Source organism: Pteropus medius, unplaced genomic scaffold (assembly GCF_902729225.1).
Source record: "Pteropus medius unplaced genomic scaffold, Ma_sr-lr_union100, whole genome shotgun sequence".
Taxonomy (NCBI): Eukaryota; Metazoa; Chordata; class Mammalia; order Chiroptera; family Pteropodidae; genus Pteropus; species Pteropus medius.
In genome coordinates, this window is record NW_024344433.1 from 1,334,154 (window position 1) to 1,345,181 (window position 11,028).

The window sequence follows — 11,028 nt, forward strand, 5'->3', positions numbered from 1 at the left end:
TACCCTGGGAGTAGAGGTGGTCTTAGGGGGGAGCTGGGCAAGGGGTGCTGACCGGGTCCCTGTGCTTGGAGCGTGAGGAACAAGGGCAAGCAGGCTGCCTCCCCAGACAGGGCTTCTCCTAGCTGGGGAGGCCCGTGCCAGCGTGGCTGCAGGGGCCAGTGGGTGTTGGGGCCAAAAGGCAGAACACCTGGTCGGCCCTGAGGCCCCTTCCCGAGCCCGGCCACCCAGCCGCGGTGGGTCTAGGGAGACACTTCGGACAGACTATGTGAGTCTGCTTTCCCCGGGCAACGTCCGGAGTGCCTCCCTCGCCCCACCGGGCAGGGGCCGGGGACCAAGCCCTCGGGCAAGCAGTGGGGACCAGCAGGTCGCAGCGGGTCGCAGCCCCCTCCTGGGCGGGCCTTCGCGTCCCGCCCCCGGCCCCAGCTCGACACCCCCCTCGCTTGACGTCAGGGGCGGGGCGGGGTGGTGGCCGCTGGAGAAAGAGCCGGCGTCCGCCGCGGTGGCGCGGGGAGCCCGAGCCCAGTGGCGCCGAGCCGACCCGGGACCGAGGGGCGGTGGCACAGGGCCCTCGGAGGAGGCGCGCGCGGGCGGGCGCGGGCGGCACGGGTCGAAGCCGAACGCGAGGGCGGCGCCCAGGGACTCCAGCCTCGAGAAGGAGGTGAGTGAGGCTAGGATGGCGCGGAGCTGGAGCCGCGGGGCTCCGAGGCAACGCTTTGTCCCCCGTCTTGGGCATGGGCCGCTGAACGCGCTAGGGACTGGGTCTGGGGGTGCAAGGAGGGGCAGCAGAAGACAGTTGTTCGTCTAAGACCGTTCCTGCGTGCCCAGCGGCGGCTCAGAGCTGGGCGAGCAGTACCCGCAGCCAGGGCGTTCGGAAGCGCGGGCTGGTTGCGGGGTCGGGGCTAAGGGTAGAGAGTCCCTCTCGTAGTCGGGATCCTCTCCAGGCCCTTGACTTGCCCCCGGCTCCTCCACCCCCGACGGAAAGTTTGGGGCGGGCTTGGACTGAAGCCGATGTTGTGGGATCAGATTTCCCCGCCGCGGCCCCCCGCCCGTTCCGCCCGGGAGGCGGGTTGTCCTGGAAAGCCAGCTCCCGAGACCAGCTGGCTGCCGGACCTGGCTAGAGCCCTCGCCTTGCGGCTGCGGCTCAGAGTGGACAAGGGTGGGGGCCACCGCCCGGACCCCGCACCCCACCACCCACCCCGGGGCCGCCCCATTTCCCCCGCCCTGGGAGGAGCTGGGGTTGGGGGCGCCGCTGTGTGGACAGATCAGATCGCGCCACGGGGGCCAGCCCGGCCTCGGGTAAAGGGCAGAGGGAGGGCTGGGGGTGTTGGAGACGGGTCGGGGTGAGCGTGTCCCCACCCCCTCTTCCCCCAAGATGGCACCCTGGCTGGCAGTGGGTGGGCGTCTCAGAGTATAGTCAGTTACGCCAGCCTGCCTCAGTGCGCCGCTGCTTTGCTTGTACTAAATCCCCGGGAGCTGGGGGAGGGGAGGACGGGGCGGGAGGCAGGGATGGGGTCTTGGCGTGGACCCTTTGTTTTGGGGTGAGCAGGTCCCCGTCTTATGTGTGTTTGTGCCCGTCTTTGGAGAGCTGGAGCGGCGAAAATTAACCCAGCTGTCCTTCCCAGGCCGGGCCGGGGGGCGATCCCCGAGTTCGGCCCCCAGAAGGCTCGTCAGACCCTGCGCAGGGCGCCTCCGTGGTTCAGGAGAATCCCCTTCGGCCCCCCAACAGGCTTCCCCACGCCACGTCTGAAGGCGCCCCCGGGAGAGTCCCTGATCTGACCACTGTGGCTCCTGTCCCGCCGCCCCCAACCCAAGGGCCAGTATCCCTCGGAGGCAGTGCGAGGAACCGATGAGACGCTGGTCACTCCCAAGCCCATCCTACCCACTTCCTGCCTCTGTTCATGGGCAACAAAGGGGCCTCGGGTAGCTGGGCCCCTTCGGCTCCTGGCCTGCTTCTGCCTTGCTGGTTTGGAGCGGGGTTTCGGTCTGCCCCGCCATTGTCTGCGCCGGGGGAAGGGAGAGGCTGGGGTCGGACCCCGGTGCCTGCTACATCAATTACCCCCACCGCTAAACCACCACATGCCCTCCTTCCCCCCCCCCCCCCCCCAAAGGCCCATAAAAGAAGCCTGGGCCCCCCAGAATTAGGGTCTCCGGTTGGCAGGATCCCTCAGGGGATTCTCCAGAGAGGTTGGCTTTTAAGGAACTGCACTCATCAGGCCTGAGTGTGGGGAGGGGTCTATTTTCAAAGAACTTCCTGAGAGTGGGGGAGGACCGGCTGAGAGGTTTCTCCGAGTGTCCACCTGCCTTAGCTGACTCTGCTCCTCCTCCTCTATCCAGGGAGACCCCATGGTCCTTTGGAGATAGTGGGGGCTGAAGCCAGGTGTGGGAGGGGACTAGGTCTCTGCTCCAAGGATAGGGGCAAGGGGGGAATCCAGGGGCTCCTGGGGAGGCCTGATCAGGTCTTCTGTCCCGTCTGTGCCTCCTGGCATGGGCCTGGTGGGGCCCCCCCTTCCAGTCTGTTTGCTCTGGCTGTGATTCTGACCCTTTCTTTTCCCCCAGCAGGGCAGCTGGCCTGGAGCTTAGAGCTGGGGTGTGAGCCATGGCCCCACACTGGGCTGTCTGGCTGCTGGCGGTGGGGCTGTGGGGCCCAGGCATCAGGGCTGAGGTGTGGTGGAACCTGGTGCCCCGGAAGACGGTATCTTCTGGGGGTGAGTGCCTGAAGTCGGAGGAGACAGACCAGTGTGGGGAATGGGAGGCCAACAGAGGCTGCTGGGGGAAGAGAGATGCTTGTGCCAGATTTATTCTGTTGGGTTTGAGGCCTACCGATGTGTGTGACCCCACTTTCTAAGAAGTGTGAGCAAGTGGCCCCAGGGACCCAGAACTGGTAGTCCAGCCCAGGATGTGGGCTGCCCCTACTACTGAAGCTTAGGACCTGGCCACCCCTATTAAGGGATGCCTCTGCATCACTGTCCACACAACTCACTGCTAGAATTGTCACTTGCACTGAGAGCCAGGGGAGAGAAACCTGAGCCAGGACATGCATAGAGCCAAGGGTGTTGTACCTCCCCCAAGTCTTTCTAACTTTGTGCCCTCAGGATCCCCCTTGTCAACTCTAATAGACTCCCTCTGCTCTGACACTCTTGCCCTCTGGTGGTCCTAGATGGGCGAGTGTATGTGCATGTGCTCATGTGGGAGAGACAGTGGACCTGACAGCCCTTCCTGTACAAACACACACCTGTACGAAGAGTGATGTCAGGTGTTTGTATCATCCCTGCACTCTGGGGACCTGGGATGAGGTCACCTCCCACAGGCTGCACTCCTGTGCGGTTGAAGCCCTGCTGACCTGTGTGTCTGGGTGCATCATTGTCTCTAAAGACTTAAGTAAGGCTGGTTTAGGGGACCCTGAGGACAGGTCAGCAGCTATTTTGGGGACTGACAGGGATCCTGTGAGTATATGAATGTTGTAGTGCCATGCATGGCAAATGTTAACAAGACTTCCCAGGCCCCAGCCTTCAGCACCATCTCTGGTCCCAGCCTCCAGTTTCCCGCTGGCCTTCCTGGCATGGCCTCCCAGCCCTGACTCCTGCCATCCTTACTTGCCCTAGTGGCAGCTATGCTGGCAGCTCTGGCAGTCTGGGTTTGTTTGGCCAGTTCCCTAAAACAAGGAGCGCTCACAACTTCTGTGCATCCTGCTTTGCTGAGTTAGGGGCTGGGGCCTGGCTGGACCCTCACACGGGTAGTGGGCAGCAGAGCAAAGAAGGAAGCGGCAGTTGAGGAAGCAGGGAGGGGAAGTGCCCAGCTCTGCAGCCAGCGGTGCTGCTGACCCTGAGAGTGAGAGCCATCAGTCTGATGGCTTCCTCTGGCCGGAAGCTGTGGCTGAGATAGCCTTCCTTCCTCCTCACAGCCCAGATTTGCCTCCTCCTAGGCTGAGAAGGGCCAGGAGGCCTGGGGGAGCTGTCCGAGTCAGGCTGCAATTCAGGAAATGTCCCTTATTGCCAGTCAGGTGGCTAGGCTGTATTGTTTGAGGGGTGCTGATCCTAATGTGGGGAACAGGCAATTAGGAGACCATTGTGCAAAGGAAGGCTAGTTCAAGGTAGTGGGTGCTTGGAGCCCCAGGAAGGCCCACCCTTCCACAGCTGTGCTCACTCTTACCTTGTCCTTGCAGAGCTGGCCACAGTGGTGCGGCGGTTCTCCCAAACAGGCATCCAGGACTTCCTGACGCTGACCCTGACTGAGCAGACTGGGCTCCTGTATGTGGGGGCCCGGGAGGCCCTGTTTGCCTTCAGCGTGGAGGCTTTGGAGCTTCAAGGAGTGGTGAGAGGTGGGGGAGCGGGAGGTACACAAGCTGCCCCCACCCCACGTCTTCAGGTGGAATCTTGCTGGGTCTGCAAGTCCTGCCCTCTCAGCAGAGCAAATGGGCAGCCTTTCCTTCGTTCACAGTACTTAGCGGGTTCTGCTGACTGGGGGCCATTTGGGGCCTGTGTTCTCTGCTGAAATAAGCTCCTGGGGTGTGGGGACTGAGTAGTGTCGTGTGGTGTCCCCATGTTGTGGCCGTGTTGTCCACGTGTTCAGCATGTACTTATGACATTGCTGACATGACCTCTTCTTGTCCCCAGATCTCATGGGAGGCGCCCTTGGAGAAGAAGTCCGAGTGCATCCAGAAAGGGAAGAGCAACCAGGTGGGTGCTAGGGGACAAGCCAGGGAGAGGGGGCAGGGTGCAAGTGCCTCCTCCTGGCAGAGCCTCATGGCACACACTTTCCCCAGGGCTCTGGGCTCCCTTTGTTCCAGTGCTGGTCTGGGTCCCTATTCCCATCCTTTACCTGAATCCATTTTTCTCCCTAGACGGAGTGTTTCAACTTCATCCGCTTCCTGCAGCCCTACAACGCATCCCACCTGTACGTGTGCGGCACCTATGCCTTCCAACCCAAGTGCACCTACATTGTGAGTGCCGTGCTCTGCCTCTGCCCTCCCTGCCTGCTCAGGACACCAGGCCTGCTGCATCTCACTCTGTCTCTTTCCTGCCTCAGGATGTGCTCACCTTTACTTTGGAGCACCGAGAGTTCGATGACGGCAAGGGAAAGTGTCCCTATGACCCAGCTAAGGGCCACACTGCCCTCCTTGTGGGTGAGTGGCGGACCCTGCTGCAGGCTGGGGTGTCCCAAGGATGCGTTCCCACCCAAGGCTGTCTGGCCTGAGTGTATCTCCACCTCTCTTCTGTCCTGGCTGATCCTGTGTCTCCATAGATGGCGAACTGTACTCGGCCACACTCAACAACTTCTTGGGCACGGAGCCCATCATCCTGCGGAACATGGGACCCCATCACCCCATGAAGACAGAGTACCTGGCCTTCTGGCTCAATGGTGAGCCCTGAGGAACTGGTATGGGGACTGGGGGAGCTGCAGGGGGAGGCACCGTTAGGGCCTCGCTAAGCCTCCTCCCTTTCCTCTAGAACCTCATTTTGTCGGTTCTGCCTACATCCCCGAGAGCATGGGGAGCTTCACGGGGGACGATGACAAGGTCTACTTCTTCTTCAGCGAGCGGGCGGTGGAGTACGACTGTTACACAGAGCAGGTGGTGGCCCGTGTGGCCCGTGTCTGCAAGGTACAGAAGCCCACAACAGTGAGCGCTTGGGAGCCCTGCTGGCTGAGCAGGGCTGACCACCAGTGTCCCCTTGCCATCTGCCAGGGAGACCTGGGGGGCGCACGGACGCTGCAGAAGAAATGGACCACGTTCCTGAAAGCGCGGCTGGTATGCTCAGCCCCCGACTGGCAGCTCTACTTTAACCAGCTAAGGGCACTGCACACCCTGCAAGATGCCTCCTGGCACAACACCACCTTCTTTGCAGTTTTTCGGGCACGATGGTGAGCTGGTCAAGACCCCTCATGAGTGGGGAGGAGTAGTTCTGCGGGTTGGAGGTGGTTTATCGGTGCAGGGCTCTGGGCTCTGGGTGGCCAGTTGTCCAGAAGCGAAGGAAGGTGTTGGGCATCTCTCAGTAGGATGTGGACAGTGAGTGCCCTGCCCCTGGTGGCCCTTTAGAGCTGTCATTACATTGTGCATGCTCTTTACTGCATTGTGCCGGGCCCCGCCTTTCCCCTATGTTCCCTGAGCTAGGGTAAAGTGGGCACCAGGCCTGACCCTTGGGCTCCCTCTGCTGCTGTGACAGGGGCGATGTGGACCTGTCAGCAGTCTGTGAGTACCAGTTGGAAGAGATCCAGAGGGTGTTCGAGGGTCCCTACAAGGAGTACCGTGAGCAATCCCAGAAGTGGGGCCTCTACACTGACCCTGTACCCAGCCCGCGGCCTGGCTCGGTGAGTCCCCCCGGGGAGGACACTGCTGGCCTCAACCTCAGCACCATTCCAACCTGCTGACAGTTCTTTCCCTGCCCTGCCCTCTAGTGCATCAACAACTGGCACCGTCGCCATGGCTACACCAGTTCTCTGGAGCTGCCTGACAATACCCTCAATTTCATCAAGAAGCACCCACTAATGGAGGAACAGGTGAGGCCTCGCTGGGGCCGGCCCCTGCTCGTGAAGAAGGACACCAACTTCACCCACCTGGTGGCCGACCGTGTCACAGGGCTTGACGGAGCCACCTATACAGTGCTGTTCATCGGCACAGGTAGGCACGTGCAGGCCTGGCTGCCAGTGGCTGGGTGGGGCCCTTGTGCCCTCTGGCTTACACCTGCCCTCGCCCAACCCCTACAGGAGATGGCTGGCTGCTCAAGGCTGTGAGCCTGGGGCCCTGGGTCCACCTGATTGAGGAGCTGCAGGTGTTTGACCAGGAGCCAGTGGAAAGCCTGGTCCTGTCCCGGAGCAAGGTAATGATTAGGGCCCACCCACTGTCTCCCACCTTCCCTAGTCTGCTGCTTGGCTATACAGGCTGAGGGGATACCCAGCATACCCTAGCCTTCTGTTTGGCCGTACAGGGCCCAGGAGGCACCGAGCATACCGGCTTAGCTAGGGGCAAGTTCCGAGCAATCAGAGTGCTGACGTACCCGCACTCCATAGGCCTTGGATTGCTGGGTTCTTGTGGGCTGTGTTCCCAGAACCTAGTCTGGGCAGCTACACCTTCAGAGCCCCCTCAGGGCCATGCCAGGCTTTTGCTGCATGCTGCCCGTCCCCTCCTGTGGTGCACTGTTGGCCACGCCTCAGACTGCTCGTTCGCGGTGCCCTCATTCATGGTGTTGGCTTCCCGCCAGCCCTGTCACCCTGTCCTGAGCGCCGCGCCTTCCCACCTCCCTGAGGTGCTGCTGGTGTCTTACTGTCTTGTAGCCTGTCCTTGGTACCCTGAACTTTTACAGGCTTGCGCTTTACCAACTGTTGGGGCTCAAACCATTCCCCAGAACATAGAACAAAGGCAAAAAGTCTGTGGTTGAAGAAACACAGATTGGCAATCACTGTGCAAACAGAGGGAAACACCTTATGCTATGCTGGTGCTACTGTGAGGGCTGGCGAGCCTTACGGAAAACGTACTTCCTGTACTATTTATACCGCAGTGGAGCTGTGTGTGCGAGTGTGATTATACTCAGCCTCACATAGCTGCTGCTCTTTCTAATCAGGTCACTGCTCTAAGGTGCTTAGGATGGCATCTGGCTTGAAGTAAGCCCTCTGTGTCCTCAGGTCTCCTTCCTTTGGCCCTTTTTGCTTTGTGCTCCCCCGCAGGAGTGTGAGCTCTGCCCAGGCGGTGTCCTGGTCTGGCTGACCCTCATGTGCCTCCATCTTTTGTAGAAGCTGCTGTTTGCAGGCTCCCGGTCACAGCTGGTTCAGCTGCCCCTAGCCGACTGTGTGAAGTACCGTTCTTGTGCAGACTGTGTCCTCGCTCGGGACCCCTATTGCGCCTGGAACATCAACACCAGCCGCTGTGTGGCTGTCGATGGCCACTCAGGGTGAGCGGGGCTCTGCTCCTTAGGAAGGGAGGGCAGGTGGTTGGAGCGAGAATGCTGACCCACCCTGCTTCCCCCACCAGTTCTCTGCTGATCCAGCATGTAGCAGTCTCAGACACCTCTGGTATCTGTAACTTCCGAGGCAGTAAGAAAGGTGAGCTGTCTTTTGTCCCCCTCCCAGTGGGATGGGCCCTGGGTGGGAGCTGGAGTGTCTGCACCTCCCCTTGGTCCTGGGTCTCCAGCACTAACTGCTCCCTTTCATCCTGCCGCTGCAGTCAGGCTCACGCCCAAAAACATCACGGTGGTGGCGGGCACAGACCTGGTGCTGCCCTGCCGCCTCTCTTCCAACCTCGCCCATGCTCGCTGGACCTTTGGGGGCCGAGACCTGCCCACGGAACAGCCTGGCTCTTTCCTCTACGATGCCCGACTACAGGCCCTGGTCGTGATGGCTGCCCAGCCCCGCCATGCTGGGGCCTACCACTGCTTTTCAGAGGAGCAGGGGGCACGGCTGGCTGCCGAAGGCTACCTGGTAGCTGTAGTGGCGGGCCCGTCGGTGACCCTGGAGGCCCGGGCACCCCTGGAAAACCTGGGCCTGGTGTGGCTGGCTGTGGTGGTCTTGGGGGCCATGTGCCTGGTGTTGCTGCTGCTCGTCTTGTCACTGCGCCGGCGGCTGCGGGAAGAGCTGGAGAAAGGAGCCAAGGCAGCAGAGAGGACCCTGGTATATCCTCTGGAGCTGCCCAAGGAGCCCACCAGCCCCCCCTTCCGGCCTGGCCCCGAGACTGATGAGAAACTCTGGGATCCTGTTGGCTACTACTACTCGGACGGCTCCCTCAAGATTGTGCCTGGACACGCCCGGTGCCAGCCTGGGGCAGGGCCCCCTTCTCCGCCTCCTGGCATTCCCGGCCAGCCCCTGCCATCCCCGACTCGGCTTCACCTGGGGGGTGGGCGGAACTCAAACGCTAATGGCTACGTGCGCCTACAGCTAGGTGGGGAGGACTGCGGCGGGGGGCTGGGGCACCCCCTGCCCGAGTTGGCGGATGAACTGAGGCGCAAACTGCAGCAGCGCCAGCCACTGCCGGACTCCAATCCCGAGGAGTCATCCGTATGAGGGCGTCCCACCGCGTGGGCAAGGCAGCCTGCGAGCTGCGGCTCCTACTTTTGCACAGACACCAGCTACCTCAGGGACATGGTGTGGGCATCTGCTTTGCTGGGACAGATTCTGCCCAGTATCTGCCCAGCCATGAGGACCTGCTCTGCTCAGCACGAGCACTGCCACTCAGTGTGGCTCACCAGGGCACCAGCCGCCCAGAAGGCGCCTTCCTCCTCTCTTTGAGGGGCTTGAATCATGGACACATGGGACCCCAGCAGCCAAAAATGTCAAGGCAGAAGTTGGAGATGTGTATGTGTGTGGGCACGTGTGCACGTGGTTGTTTATGGCACAGTCTTCCTGGTTCTGTCAGTCTTCCCTTGGCGTGGGGTCCTCCTGGTGAGTCATCGGAGCTATGAAGGGGAAGGGGTCGGGTCACTTTGCCTCTCCTACCCCCACCTGTCCCGAGGGAGGGGCAGTGATGTACATATAGGGAGTGGAGGCTGGGCAGGAGTACTGCCCCTGGGGGGGGGGAGGTGTGAGGAGGGCTCCTGGGGTAGAAGCCTGGTCACCTCCCAGGGTTGAGAATGTTTTCAGGGTTGGGGGGAGGGAGACGGAGCCTCCTGTGTGTTTAGGGGGAAGGGTGGGAGGGGCCTCCCACTGGGCCCTGGGGTTCAGTGGTATTTTATACTTGTCCTCTCGTAGGGCTGGGAGAGGTTGGTGGTGGGGAGAAAGTAGGCATGCTGCGGATATGGCATATCTTCTCCCAGCCCTGGAGGAGGGCACCTAACAGTGTAACTTATTGTGTCTCCGCGTATTTATTTGTTGTAAATATTTGACTATTTTTATATTGAATAAAATGGAGAAAATGAAACCGTGATAGGGTTGAGACGTTTGGGCTAAAATCTTCTGGGTGCTAAGAGGGAAACCTCCCTGTGAGTTGAGTGAAGCCAGTCCAGACCCACCTCATCATAGTCCTGGGGCAGCTACCTCTTTTGTGGTCCCTGCCTGCCTGTGCCCATCTGGAGGGAAACAGCCCAGGCTCCAGTGTTTTCCCACAGCAGTGGCTCAGGCTGGGAACCAGACCAGGGCCACAGTCTCTTGGGAGCCAGCTCTGGCTACTGGCCAAAGGAATAAGTCAGGGCATTGGGAGTCAAAGCTGGGGAAGAACTGGCTTCCCAGAACTAGGGAGGGGAAGTGGGAGTGAGGGTGGAAGGAGGGAACTTCCTGGAAGCAGTTTAAGTTTGCATGGACTGGCCATGTGAGGCTGGGGCTCTCAGCTACCTTAAGGGAGGAAGATGATTTCCAGCCTTTTGCCCTCTAGGAATGTGAGTCTTGAGTGCTTCAGCTACATGGGACTGAGAACTTTCCCCAGGGCCACCCAGCATGCACCAAGCCACTGTCGGAATGGGAGGAGAGGTACTGGGCTCAGAGGTTAGTTAAGAAATACAGGACCCAACCTGGATTCTGTAATTCACGCCCACACACTAAGGCAATGGGAGTGAAATGTCCTGTGACTGATCTGGTACCTGCTGTGGCCGGAACAGGCTGCAGCCCTGGGTGTACTAGTTGTGGGGGAGCGCTGGGCGGACGTGACATGCTCGGGCGACATGAGCCGGGAAAGCTTGTGGCGTGTGAAGGCTGATTCAGTAAACTAGGCGCCCAATCTGGATTTCGGCCAACCCAAGGCCCTGTCCTGTCCCTGTCCTGGGGGCTTGCAGTTGCTCCCAGTGGCACCGGCCTCCCATGGGTTTTCGAGAAATAGGCCCGAAGGACGTGAAGAAGGATAGTGTCGCGAGGCGAGCCGCCTCCCAGGGCCCGCGGCGATGCGGGAGAGGGTGAAGGACCCGGGAGCTCCTTGAAGGGTAAGCTATGTCAAGCGCCACATAAGCGCCCCAGCGGCCTCCGCTGAGCCTGTGGCGCCCTCGTGCGGCCGCCTCGGGCGCGGCGCGCAAGCCCTGGTTCCGCCCCGCCGCCCGATTGGCTCCCGCGCGAAAGCCTGGGCTCCTGATTGGCCGGGCCTGTGGGGCCGCGGAAGCCGATTGGTCAGGCCCGGCGGCC

General features: G+C 61.1%; 1 protein-coding gene across 3 annotated transcripts; it reads left to right on the top strand.

Annotated features, from left to right (window-relative positions):
* The first annotated feature begins 479 nt into the window (after nucleotides 1-479).
* SEMA4C (semaphorin 4C) lies at nucleotides 480-9,280 on the top strand. 3 transcript variants are annotated; one of them, XM_039872507.1, is made up of 15 exons: nucleotides 480-658; nucleotides 2,557-2,705; nucleotides 4,163-4,311; nucleotides 4,614-4,676; nucleotides 4,841-4,939; nucleotides 5,026-5,122; nucleotides 5,242-5,358; nucleotides 5,448-5,599; nucleotides 5,684-5,859; nucleotides 6,162-6,306; nucleotides 6,394-6,616; nucleotides 6,703-6,815; nucleotides 7,726-7,883; nucleotides 7,964-8,034; nucleotides 8,156-9,280. In XM_039872507.1, the coding sequence occupies exons 2-15, from the start codon at nucleotides 2,597-2,599 to the stop codon at nucleotides 8,986-8,988; spliced, it is 2,505 nt and encodes an 834-aa protein (XP_039728441.1). In that variant the 5' UTR covers nucleotides 480-658; nucleotides 2,557-2,596; the 3' UTR covers nucleotides 8,989-9,280. The 3 variants fall into 3 exon arrangements, with proteins under 3 accessions (XP_039728441.1, XP_039728442.1, XP_039728443.1); XM_039872508.1 differs by having other exon boundaries at nucleotides 2,560-2,705; XM_039872509.1 differs by lacking the exon at nucleotides 480-658 and adding an exon at nucleotides 694-1,156 and having other exon boundaries at nucleotides 2,560-2,705.
* The last annotated feature ends 1,748 nt before the right edge of the window (nucleotides 9,281-11,028 follow it).